At 32.6% G+C, this 12,158-nt stretch overlaps 1 protein-coding gene across 1 annotated transcript; it reads left to right on the forward strand.

The window, feature by feature from the left end:
• Positions 1 to 5,665: 5,665 nt before the first annotated feature.
• Positions 5,666 to 11,113, forward strand: LOC117204920 (trypsin-1-like). Its single transcript, XM_033442844.1, has 7 exons — positions 5,666 to 5,823; positions 7,294 to 7,477; positions 7,813 to 7,975; positions 8,404 to 8,612; positions 9,630 to 9,832; positions 10,051 to 10,105; positions 10,699 to 11,113. Exons 1-7 carry the CDS (start codon positions 5,755 to 5,757, stop codon positions 10,812 to 10,814), a joined length of 999 nt encoding a protein of 332 aa, XP_033298735.1. The 5' UTR covers positions 5,666 to 5,754; the 3' UTR covers positions 10,815 to 11,113.
• The last annotated feature ends 1,045 nt before the right edge of the window (positions 11,114 to 12,158 follow it).

Genomic DNA, 12,158 nt, shown 5'->3' on the forward strand with positions numbered 1-12,158 from the left:
CGGATGGCGAACGAAATGTGGGACTGAAGTCTCTGTGGTGGAGAATCGTTCATATTCATTTTAAAATTAAATTATCATCGTCAGAAAAAAAATAAAATCAACACCAGAATTACCATATTCATTGGAATGATGGATTTCAGAATACAAAGATTTAATTTTTTCTAATATATTCTCTCCATATCACCTTTCCTTCCAGAAGAAGATTACATAATATTTCCTCTACCCATAGAACTATATAATTCTAGAACTCGAACGTTCATAAAATTTACAATTCTTCTCGGAATTTTATACTTATGCTATAACACATTTATCTCTCTATTTAAGTATTATCTATTTATGTAATTATCCATAATAAGAAGGTATTCTTTACGGATGAAGATATTATCATTCGTAGAAGCTACAAAAGTTAGCGTTCTGCGATTAATCAATACAATGGTATTCTCTTTGCATCGGAAATATTTTTATTTGAGGAACTAATATTTTAAATAATATGTCCCTCGTATCAGTAACAGGTGCTTCACGCAACAACTGTACCATTAGCAGTAAACATCTTAATTTAAATATATCGTAAAAACATAAAAAAATGAAATGAGATTAATAATTTAATTACATCATGTCCTGACCTAGAACATGCCCATTATTACCACACAAAGATATGCGATAAGAACTACAGCGATCTATCACAACCTTATCTCATATGCCACGCAATTAAATTCATCATGAGTATGACCCAATACTAACCGGTCGTAATTTTCCTAGAAAATTTATTATTACTACTAATATGTACATAGTTGCTTGATAAGCCGAAATTAGCCAAACTTAAACGTGTCCGTGAAAAAGTTGAAATCAGGGTGACAATCTGACCTTGACGATAAGTATAAATAAGGCAAGGCTGTTGATTACTTTAGTCATCGAAGCAAACAATAAAGCGATGTCTCACCCGCATGAGGGTGCTGTGACCCATATACCTTGACCCACTGTCACGGGCTACAGGTGAAATACAATCCTATGTCCTACATCATCTTATCGTATTTTTCTTGGAATGTTAACTAGACTCTTGATAAGACAGTCATACACAGTAAATCGCCCACGAATAAATAAACTGCAGTTCACGATGAAACTCTGTCGTTCTTTCAACTAGTTAATTAATATTTTTGTATTGTGAAAATAATTTTATAAATCGGATAACAATCGAAGGACGCCATTTGATTCGAGGGCAAGATGAGACCTACTCGTCTTCCAAAAACAGATAATATTTTAAATGCTGCAATATACGATAACTACGATAAATAAATTTTCAAAACGTAACAATTCTATTTGTAGATGACAATTTTGCTGAAAAATATGAGACAATGACTGGTTTGGGACATGGATAGTGATATTAGAAGAAGCCAGCAGCAAGTGACTGTTCAGAAGAACACTCGTTTTATATTCTGCATTAACAAGATCAAAGGAAACAAGAGCTGAAACTTTCTTTCCAAGACGCGAAAAGCTTAATAAAGAAACTTTAGAGCTCTCCACGGAACAAGTGAACTTGTAAAAAACAAAATTGCTTTATATACAGTGACTCGTGAATGTATTCGAATGTCTTACAAAACGAAATAACTTTTTCAGAATTGAACCAAACAGCTTGAATTTTGTTTAGAAGGGTAAAAGTATTAGTTGATTAGATGACGTGGAAACAAAATTTATTTTCAATTAATTTGATTAAAGTGACTAAAGGCATTAAAGCGAATTAAGGAATCTCTGTTATGAAACTATTTCGACTGAGGATAATCATCCTTCCATGTATTGTGTTATGTGTTTCCGCATGATTAAACTGCCAACGCGGTAGAATGCGCCTTGTTTGCTCGTGCGAACAATCCAGGGATGTTTGTAAACGTTTGTCTCGTTTCCACCAATGATCGTCATTTCCCAACGCACGCTACAGACGGCAAAAGGCATATAGAGATAGGTCCATAGACAAGCTGAAACGGCTACAGAAATTATTGTAGGTCCATGAAACAGTTTCGTTTGATGTGTAATTAGTAAAGATTAGACTAGGTGAAATTCCAAGCGGTATTGTGAGAGTGTTACGTGGGTTATCGTTGCGGTTTGAAATCGGGTTAATGTAACAGTCGTTTGCACTTGTCCCCAGATTCGTAAAGCCAAGGCAAATATTTAACGACTTACGACTTAGTCGGAAACACACCGTATCGTCTTTCTTCATACGGAATTTCAGCGTCCCGGAAAAAGTGTAGCAACGCTACAATGTTACGATAAAAATATTTCTAAAACAATCTCTTATTTGTTTGTTGTAATATTAGCAAAATTGAAATATAAAAATTCGGAAATCGTAACAAGGAAAGAACTCTATTTACTATATATCATAGACAAATATTTATCTACTGATCACGTTTCAAGGAAAGAATAAAGCACGTAGGAAGGGAAAATTCTATATCTACTTGGGAAAATCATGTTTTCCACGGATTTATCGACTCGACCTATAATTTTCTCATGGCAATTGATCGCGTAGGATCCAATAATTATTGTTCCTTTCTGATTTCGCCGTAATCCGCCCACGTCGATTGGCGTCCCGTTATGTTCATTATCGAACAAGTATCGTAACGAGGTTCCGTCACCTCTACATTGGAATTCAGTCATTTATTTTACAGTGAATGGGTTTGTACGAAAGGACAATTGTAATTTGTAGGACGAATGTGTGGCTTACGGAAGAAATCACGGACAAAGGTGAGTGTTGATTGGACAGAGAAGATCGTTCGGATGCAGGAAAGTGTTCGATATTTTATGCATGTTCCTGACTTCTTTTAGTGGTTTTGCCTCGTCCTCTGATCTGGAGATCAATTCGATCACGTTCTGTAGAATGACAAAGAACATGATCTATCTTCAGAATACAAACAAAATTAATATTAGAATTACCCAATTTATCAAAAAGACGGATTTTAGGATATAAGGTAGATTAATCTTTCTTCTGATATATTACTTCCACGATACCATTCTTTATAGTAAAATGTTGTGCAATATAAAAAATTACGCGAGATTCAGTTAATAAATGCCTTGTTCTACCTATTCTTGGAATTACGTAATTCTAGTGGTCGTAAAATTTACGATTCTCTCGAGATTTTTATCTTTATACTATACATTATGTTTTCATTTCATTTAATAATTGGATTATTATGTATTTAATTATGGAAAATAAATATTCTTTACAAACGAAGGCTATAAATGAATTACCAGTGGTAGAAGTTACAAACGTTAGTGTTCTGCGATTAATGAATACGATGGCTATCTATGTAGTGGCATTCTCTTTGCATCGGGAATATCTTTATTTGATATCTTTATATCTTTATTTTTAATGATATTTGCCTCATTACGTTATTGTGCTGAAGTATACAAAAACTGGAATGCAACAGGTGCTTCACGCTACATTTGTATCATTAGCAATAAACATCTCAATTTAAACATATCGTAAAAACATAAAAGAATTAAATCAGATTAGTAATTTAATTGTACCATGTCCTGACCTAGGACATACTCATTATTACCATACAAAGATATACTATAAGAATTATAGTGATTTGTCACAACTTTATCTTGTACACCATGCAATTAAATAAATTCATCGTAAGTACGACCTGACACTAATCGGTTTTATTTTTTCTAACAAATATATTATTACTACTGATATGTACATGGGCGCACGATAAGTCGAAACTGACATACAGAACTTAATCTTGCCCGTGAAAAAATTGAAATCAAGGTATCAATCTCGTCTTGGAGATAAGTGTAAATGAGGCAAGGCTGTTGATTATGTTAGTTGTCAAAACAGACAATAAAGTGATGCCTCACCCGCATAAGGGTGCTATGACCCATATACCTTGATCCACTGTCATATATATATATATTATATATATATATGTGTGTGTGTGTGTAATTTATATGTGATAGTGTTTAATCAATCAGTTATACCATTGATATCTTGATCTACTGTAACATAAATTTAATCCATAAATTATTGGGACAACTAGGAGCTAAATCTTTCGTCGATTTGAATATTGAACGACAGGGATTCCATAAACATAAAGTGCCGAGAATTTAATGCGGTGCAAATTATTATACATAAGGGTTATTCACCGTCCAATAATGACAATGACATCGCACGCCTGAAACTGAATGGCACCATTAAATTCAATACAGACATGAGGTTTGCTTGTCTGCCACAACCAGGTAACGTTCTAAATGTTGTATTATACAATGGTACGATAGCTTTATGCATGGCATAATCCAGAAATAACTTCTCATTCCTTGCGATATTTGTTTAAGATACGCATCCGAATGAGAAGTTTGATCTAATTCAAATTCGATTCATTTCAATGTAAATTCGATTCATTTCAATACAAAAATACCTATTTTGTCTAGTAAAATTTTATTTTCCTTTTTTTTTGATAGACATGTTTAAATTAATTTGCTATACAATTTTTAAGGGAAATTTCACTTGTTATGAAATTGCTATAAATATTTTTTTCTTCTTTAAAAGGACGAAATTGTTAAAAATTGAACACTATTCTATGAAAGAGAAAATTAAACTTTATGTGCTATTACTGATAAAAGTACCAAACCTTTCGATCTTATTGTACCTAGAAATATTTTTAAAAGAGGAACAGAAAAAATGTCTATTTTATTAAAAAAAACATATCAAAATCCATTTGTAGAGCTATATTATGAACAAAAGAACGCAACTCAGATAGTATGCAAGAAATGATGCTTTGGATTTGCATGAAGAACTATTGTAAAACTAAGTATCCGTCAAGACGATGTGCTGTGCGCTGGTACCGACAAGGAAGGCAAGAGTGTGCGCAAGATAATGACAGGTAAATCCCTTCCATCATTATTGTTAACATCTCGCTTTACAACGCATATGAATGAAAGTATTACGTCACTGTACATTTACCTTTACACACGACCGTGCATCAAACATTTATGTATCTATACGTGTGTCACTGAATATTTATCAGAAGAATGTGCTATTTAAATTTACTATTTTTATTTCTTTCATCTTTATTATGGTGATCGTGGTGATCCTCTACATGTCAGTAATGACGACGTTTATCGAGTAGTTGATAAGATTTATGCTCTAATGTTTCATAAAAAATGGAATTTTCGGTGAAACAGATATAAAGCGAGTGTTTCATAAATTTGAGTAATAGGTTTCAATAAATTTAGGTAATCCATATCTTTCTAAAAAAAAAAAAAAAAAATAATAATAATAAGGAGATTACGTACTAAGATAACAGTAAATGATGATTATGCTGACAATAAATAGGAAAATAAGAAGATAGTTCATAGGTCTTAGTAAGTTACAAAATTTCTATATATTTTGTTTATATAAGCGGTATACCATTGTTTAATATCGAATGGACAAACAAGATTGGCGAACCGTACAATCGACGTTGCAGGATTCCACCTATACTTGCGTCGTTTCCATACGCAATGTTGTTTGCCTGCGTCTGTAAATTTACATACGGTCAGCCTAAATTTTCACCTCAGCTACTCGCCAGTCCACTATTCCGTATAAATAAAGAAGTGACGAGCATCGTCGAAGTGTTGTGTGAAAGTGTACGTCGACCTGGTAGGAAGTGTAGATTCCGAGTCCGATTCAATCGGTTGCTCCCTTTTATTCAGTGGCCAAGCGGTACAGAATTCATAGTATTCGTTCCGTGTCAAGATAGTATTCGTTCCGCGATCGACGCGAACATGTGGATCCGTACGATATTCTGCGTGATCACTGTGTTCGCAGCAACGTGTGCCGTTAATTGCGAGAAAGTAAGTAACCGATTAATCGTGGTACATCGTTTACAAAAGATCTCGACACTTTCCCAAATTGTGCACGAATAATTGGATTAATTGAGTGAATTAACTTCTTATAATTAATTAAAAACATATATAATTGAAAACTAATTTATTGGTGAAATTTCGCGAGTCACGAGTTGTAAGTTATTCGTAGGGTTTACAGATCATTACACTCTGTTGTTATGGATTATTTTACATAAATATGGATTATAGATACGTAAAAAGTCTTTGTTCCAATATTTTCTAAATTTAGAATTTATTTCTATTATATTCATTTTAAATATCGCTAATTTAATACATGCAAGAGTAGAATATATGAAACACTAATTGAAACTTTCGTACGTTACTACATGTATTCCTTTAATTTATTTCTTATTCATACACGAAGGTAGAAAAATACATTAACTACATACAGGTGCATGATTGTACCATATATCCTGAAACATTTCATAATTTAAAGATATTTTCCGACATTACATATCTGTATTCTTTGAACACATAAAAATGAAAAATAAAGAATAGCCTTTCCCTTATCTGAAGAAACATTTTACCGTCCTGAAGTAAACTCGTCCTTGGAAAAGTTAAGGTTGATGTTTGATAAAATAGGGGTAATGAAATTTAATGGCTGAATTGAATCACGAGTGAAGAATGATAGTATGAAATTCTTATAGGGTCATCCTTTCCTCTTGGGGAATCAAATGTAAGTTTTATCTTACGATTTATTAGAGTTTTGGTTTTATGTGAAGCGTTAGAGCTAACTTCATGGCTTCTTTTTCGCGAAGAATAGAATTTGTTATAATATTTATTGGGTATAATCTCTTACCGCTTTGCATATGTAATGAGAATTTTTATTGAGGACACATAACGGCAATGAAAGATGTTCAGATCAATGCTCTGTGTTTTTACAATCGTACGTTCGAATTTGAAATCAAAGATTGAAGTACGCGCTTGCGTGTTGAATATTTATCGACTTCAATTTTTAAACATAAATATTCAAAATATAAATGTTGCTCGATAAAATAATCCTTGTTCTTCTGAGGATCGCATCTCTTTTTAGCATGTGAAAAATTGATCTTTCCTTAGTTATTAAAGGTAGAAACACATTTTTCGGATAGTTTTGTGAAAAAGACATAATACACTAAAATTTGAACGATCAGTTTTATAGAAAATAAATACATTTATCGCATTTAGTTAATTAATAATATACTAAAGCATAATGTGTGAAGGCATTAATTATAACACATTTATATTAATATCTTATTCTGTATATTATGCAATTGGTTAATCATAAGTAATAATAAAGGCATTTTGCAATAAATATTAGAGATCTTGTTAAAATAAATATAAATTTTTCGCTTAAGATTTACGGAAAGTACAAATTCTTGTTTCCAATATATTGTTCCTGCAAACAGCAAAAGGTGACATAAATATAAAAATTTATAGTTACGTTCGCCAATCCCCATTGAAGAAGTTGACTTAAATACAACGCAGTATAATATAGCAGCTACGGATGATAAAAATTTCTGGGAATGGCTGGCCAGTTTAATATCCGCTGGTGGATCCATAACAGTACCCGTGACAACAACTGAACTTCCGAGACCAGCGACTGAATCGTGTTTACCTTGCAGTGAGTTGAAACTCGAAACAAGATTATTTGTTCAATATTAAAAATTTGAAGATGTACAATAAATACTCTTTATGACTTATTTAATAGAGATCAATTTATATAAGTTTTTCATTTACAACTGTGTGATACATTAACATTAATATTGTTAATTAGGACTAAAGTAATGTTAAATAAATTCAATAAAACAACAATAAAGACTCAGATAAATTAGATTCAAATAAACCAATGAATAAAAATTGTTATTATTTTGTTTTTACTTATGCCTTTATTTTGCATTTAAAGAACATTACTTAATGAAATTAATTAAACTTATGTAATAATATGTTATTTTCTAGAATGTGGTTTAACGAACACACAGAAACGGATCGTAGGTGGTGTTGAGACCCAAGTTAATCAATATCCATGGATGGCATTAATGATGTTTAGAGGACGATTCTATTGCGGCGGATCTGTTATAAGTTCTCGTTATGTATTAACCGCTGCTCATTGTGTCGACAGGTGATTTCGTAATATTGTAGTATCCATATAGTAATTTATTATACACAATAATAATGTATACAGTATTATATAGTACATAATTATATACGGTAATAGTGTAGCAACATCGGCAATGTCATTAGTGACACTAGAACAACTCGAATCATTTCGCTGTATCGTATACGATAATAGTTATAATAGGATTCTTACGCTACGTTGTTTTGAGATTATTCTGCAATTTGATGTAGAAATTTGTGACATTTTCGTTTCTCTTAATTTTAAACGATTTTTCTAAAAATAACAAAATAAAGAGTAGCAATTTTTCATTACATGTGGTGTAATATATATAACAATGACAGTACACGTGTGACATTATTTAATCGATCAATTATTCCATTGATATCTTGATCTATCGTAACATGAATTCAATCCATAAATAATTGAAACAGGTTCGATCCGAAACTCATGTTAATTCGGATATTAGAGCACGATCGCAATTCTACCACAGAGACAGAGATTCAAGAATTCAAAGTCGAGAAAGTGATCAAGCATAGCGGTTATTCGACGTACAACTATAACAATGACATCGCGCTCGTCAAACTGAAGGACGCCATTCGATTCGAGGGAAAGATGAGGCCTGTTTGCCTTCCAGAACGAGGTAACGTTCTAAATATTGCGATAGTCAATGGTATAGTAGCTTTGTGCATGATATAAATCATAAATAAATTTCCATTCGACGTGATATTTCTTTAAAGTGCAGATTTAACAATAAGACGTTTACTATAATTCAAATTCTAGTTGCTTTGTTTGCTATGATTCATTCCAATGCAAATTCAAAAATATCTTTTCTTTTTATACTCGGGGAAATGCTCATAGACACCCCGCCGTTCTTCTGGGAAGCGGCGGGGTAGTGTCGGACTTGCCGACTAAAACCCTACGGTGGCCTACCTAACTCTTAACAGGAGTGCCCCAGGACCTCTTACGAATTGCTGTGGGAGCACTCCTGCGTCTTCTCCCATTCTGAGGGAGCCATTCCTTAAGCTTAATTTGGGCGTTGAGAGAGACCACACTTCTTAACACCATCCCCTGGACCGTCGTGCATGCACGAGGAGGACCCAGAACCTCCTCGGCATGACGATTACTATGATCACCTAGGGCGACGCAAAATCACCCTTCGACGCGGGGACGTACAAGGATGAGAAGTACTCACCCTCTTTTGCTCTGCCCGCTCCTTTGCGAGCATCGTTTTTATGGAGAAAAATTTCAAAAAAAAAAAAAAATTCTGAAATATTTATTTGAATTTGAATTAATATTAATCTAGTAGAATTTGGGATGAATTACTCGCAATGTATTCATATGTAATGTATATTCATATCTTTTTCTTATCTTTGTTGGATAGATTTAGATTATTTTGATATACGATATTTGGGGAGCATTCCACTTGTTATCAAATTGTTATATATATCTTTTGTAATCGCAATAGAAGTAAAAGGTTAGATTATTAGAGATTAAAAGCAAAAAATGAAACCAATAGAGAGTACAATACTAACTTCCGTATTATTGCTAAAAATATAGTATTGTGCCTGCCTTTAATGCACCTACGAATATTAAAAAAAGAAACGAAAATAAAAAGTTCTAGTGTATTGAAAGAAGCACATATAAACTCCATTTTCAGCTAAAACTTTTGCTGGATTAAATGGAACAGTAACCGGTTGGGGCGCATTAGAAGAGGCTGGCTCGATATCGCAAACTCTGCAGGAAGTGACGGTTCCGATTCTCACGAATGCCGAGTGTCGCGCAACTAAATATCCGGCGCGGAAGATCACAGACAATATGCTGTGCGCAGGTTATCAAGAGGGAAGCAAGGATTCGTGTCAGGTAATAAAAGAAAAATTCCTTTCGTTGTTGCTTCTAACATCTTTTCGATTTACAACACGTACGAATAAAATTATTACGTTTTTATACATTTGCATTTACACATATACATTGACACATATACATACATCAAACTTTTGTGTACACGTTCGTCACTTAATATTAAAGAGAAAAATATGTTGTTTAAAATTATAATGTTTGATTTCTTCTTCTTTTATTAGGGAGACAGTGGTGGCCCCTTACATGTTTTTAATGACAACAGTTATCAAGTAGTTGGTAAGATTCGTGTTCTATCGTTTGATAAAGAATAGAAATTCGGTGGAAGAGATACAGAGTGAGTCATAAAGTTGCGTATTACATGTCAATGAAAGATCAATATGTTTCTGGAAAAACAAAGAGATTTCGAATTATAATCACAATAACAGCTATAGTGACAATAAATTGGAAAATAAGAAAACGATTAATATTAGTAAATAAAAATATTTTTCCACATTCCTATAACTGAGTATTATATACAAACAGATTAATTGCTAGTGACTCTGGAGAAAGGAAATCTCTTACATATATTTATTTCAATTAAAAATATTTAATTAATAAACACCAACTTTCCAAATTCTTGTCCCAATGACAATTGCAAAAGATTGCATCTTTCTTAGTAAAATTACCAATTATTAATTTCAATCACAAGAGTAAAATCACAATAAAATTATCAGTGAGAAATGTGTTGATTTACAATCATATAATCGTAATGCAAAACAAATTCTTACTTCTCGATATACTTCCGGAATTCAGATTAAATTAGGATCCACTTTGTATCTCGTCCATTGTCTGCTTTATAGCTAAACGAATTTACACATCTAAATTCGCAGGAGTGGTATCCTGGGGCGAAGGATGCGCGAAGCCTGGCTATCCCGGCGTTTACAGCAGGGTGAATCGTTACCTCTCATGGATAGCGAATAACACCGAGGACGGGTGTTATTGTTAATTTAAACGATGAATAATAATCGAAAGGTCACGATACGTGTACAAGAATCTTGACTCATGTTTCGATTATTTTTCTATTCATCGTCCTGGCCGACTGAAAACTTAATACTCGCACGATTCTACGAGTGTATTTTTCAAAAGACTAGAATTCGTCCTCGTGGAATATTTCTTCCAGGAATTTAGGATTTTAACGAATTTTTATAGTCGACCATGAAACAATATGACTACAAGCTCAGCATATTTAATCTTGGTGGTCTTTCATTCAGTACTAAATTTATTTATCAACTATACATATATAGATTAACCCTCTATAATGTCAAAATTACGTATCTGTGTTTTTTAAATATTATTTTTCATATTTATTGTATCCTCTTATTACCAAGTAATCTATCAATAGCTATTGTTAATTTTTTGCTTTGATAAAGAAATTTAAGATTTTATATCTTAGAACTAAAGTTATGTCGAAACTTTACATTATGGAATATGAGAAAATGATCAAAATTAGTAAATAACGAAATTTCAATATATTTTCATAGCTAGGCCGAAGCCAAATGAATTAATTATTAGTGACTGTGGGATGAAAAGAAAAGAAAGTATGTAATCATACGTAATTCTTAACTTTATTCTCAACTGTAAAGAAAGATAGAAGATTATAGAGGGATGAAATTAGTTTCATGGAGTTTACGAGAAGTTAAAAATAATAGCTAGCTTCGCGATCCGTTATTCTACGTCGATGCAGGCGAGACAATTGAAAATTAAGGCACGTATCGAGCGTCCGACTCGTACATAACATCGAACGCACGAGAAAGAAAGTCACCTGAACTTTCTCTGTTTTTTTTTCAACGTGGAATTTCGGTGAAAACTCACGTACCTGCTACCCAATCGCAGCATGATTTGTCGTGTCACGAAGAAATCAAACGCCTATCGTGTCGTTTGCGTTACTCGTTATACAGTGAAACGTCGATTGTTCTTCATTTAATATAAATTCGATTATTTAAACGATTGATCGATCGATTTTATGACATTAAATTCGTAATATTTTCCACATTTTAGGTAATTTAAATATTTATAACAATCTATACGTAAAATGTTCGATGATACTCAACTTTTAACTTGATTGTAATTTTATCGTTGTAGTTTATTTATATTTACGTTACAAACGAACTTTTTATATTGTTAATATTAAATAAAGTTATTGAAATTTTAATCCCGATTGTTTGCAATTGCTTAATGAAATATTATCCTGTATAGCAACACATAATTTCTTTCTCCCCAGATAATTCTTTAAAATGATTTTTCTGTGATATTCTGAGACATAAGTTAATAATCTCCAAATGTTTTATTA

The sequence above is a fragment of the Bombus bifarius genome, unplaced genomic scaffold (assembly GCF_011952205.1).
Source record: "Bombus bifarius isolate JDL3187 unplaced genomic scaffold, Bbif_JDL3187 scf7180000007984, whole genome shotgun sequence".
NCBI classification, from domain to species: Eukaryota; Metazoa; Arthropoda; class Insecta; order Hymenoptera; family Apidae; genus Bombus; species Bombus bifarius.

Bases quoted from the DNA above. Each gene is read 5' to 3' on its own strand.
- LOC117204920 (XM_033442844.1), top strand. From the start codon at position 5,755: ATGTGGATCCGTACGATATTCTGCGTGATCACTGTGTTCGCAGCAACG. The intron at 7,478-7,812 runs GTGAGTTGAAAC...GTTATTTTCTAG, and splicing joins TGAATCGTGTTTACCTTGCA to AATGTGGTTTAACGAACACA. The intron at 8,613-9,629 runs GTAACGTTCTAA...CTCCATTTTCAG, and splicing joins TGTTTGCCTTCCAGAACGAG to CTAAAACTTTTGCTGGATTA.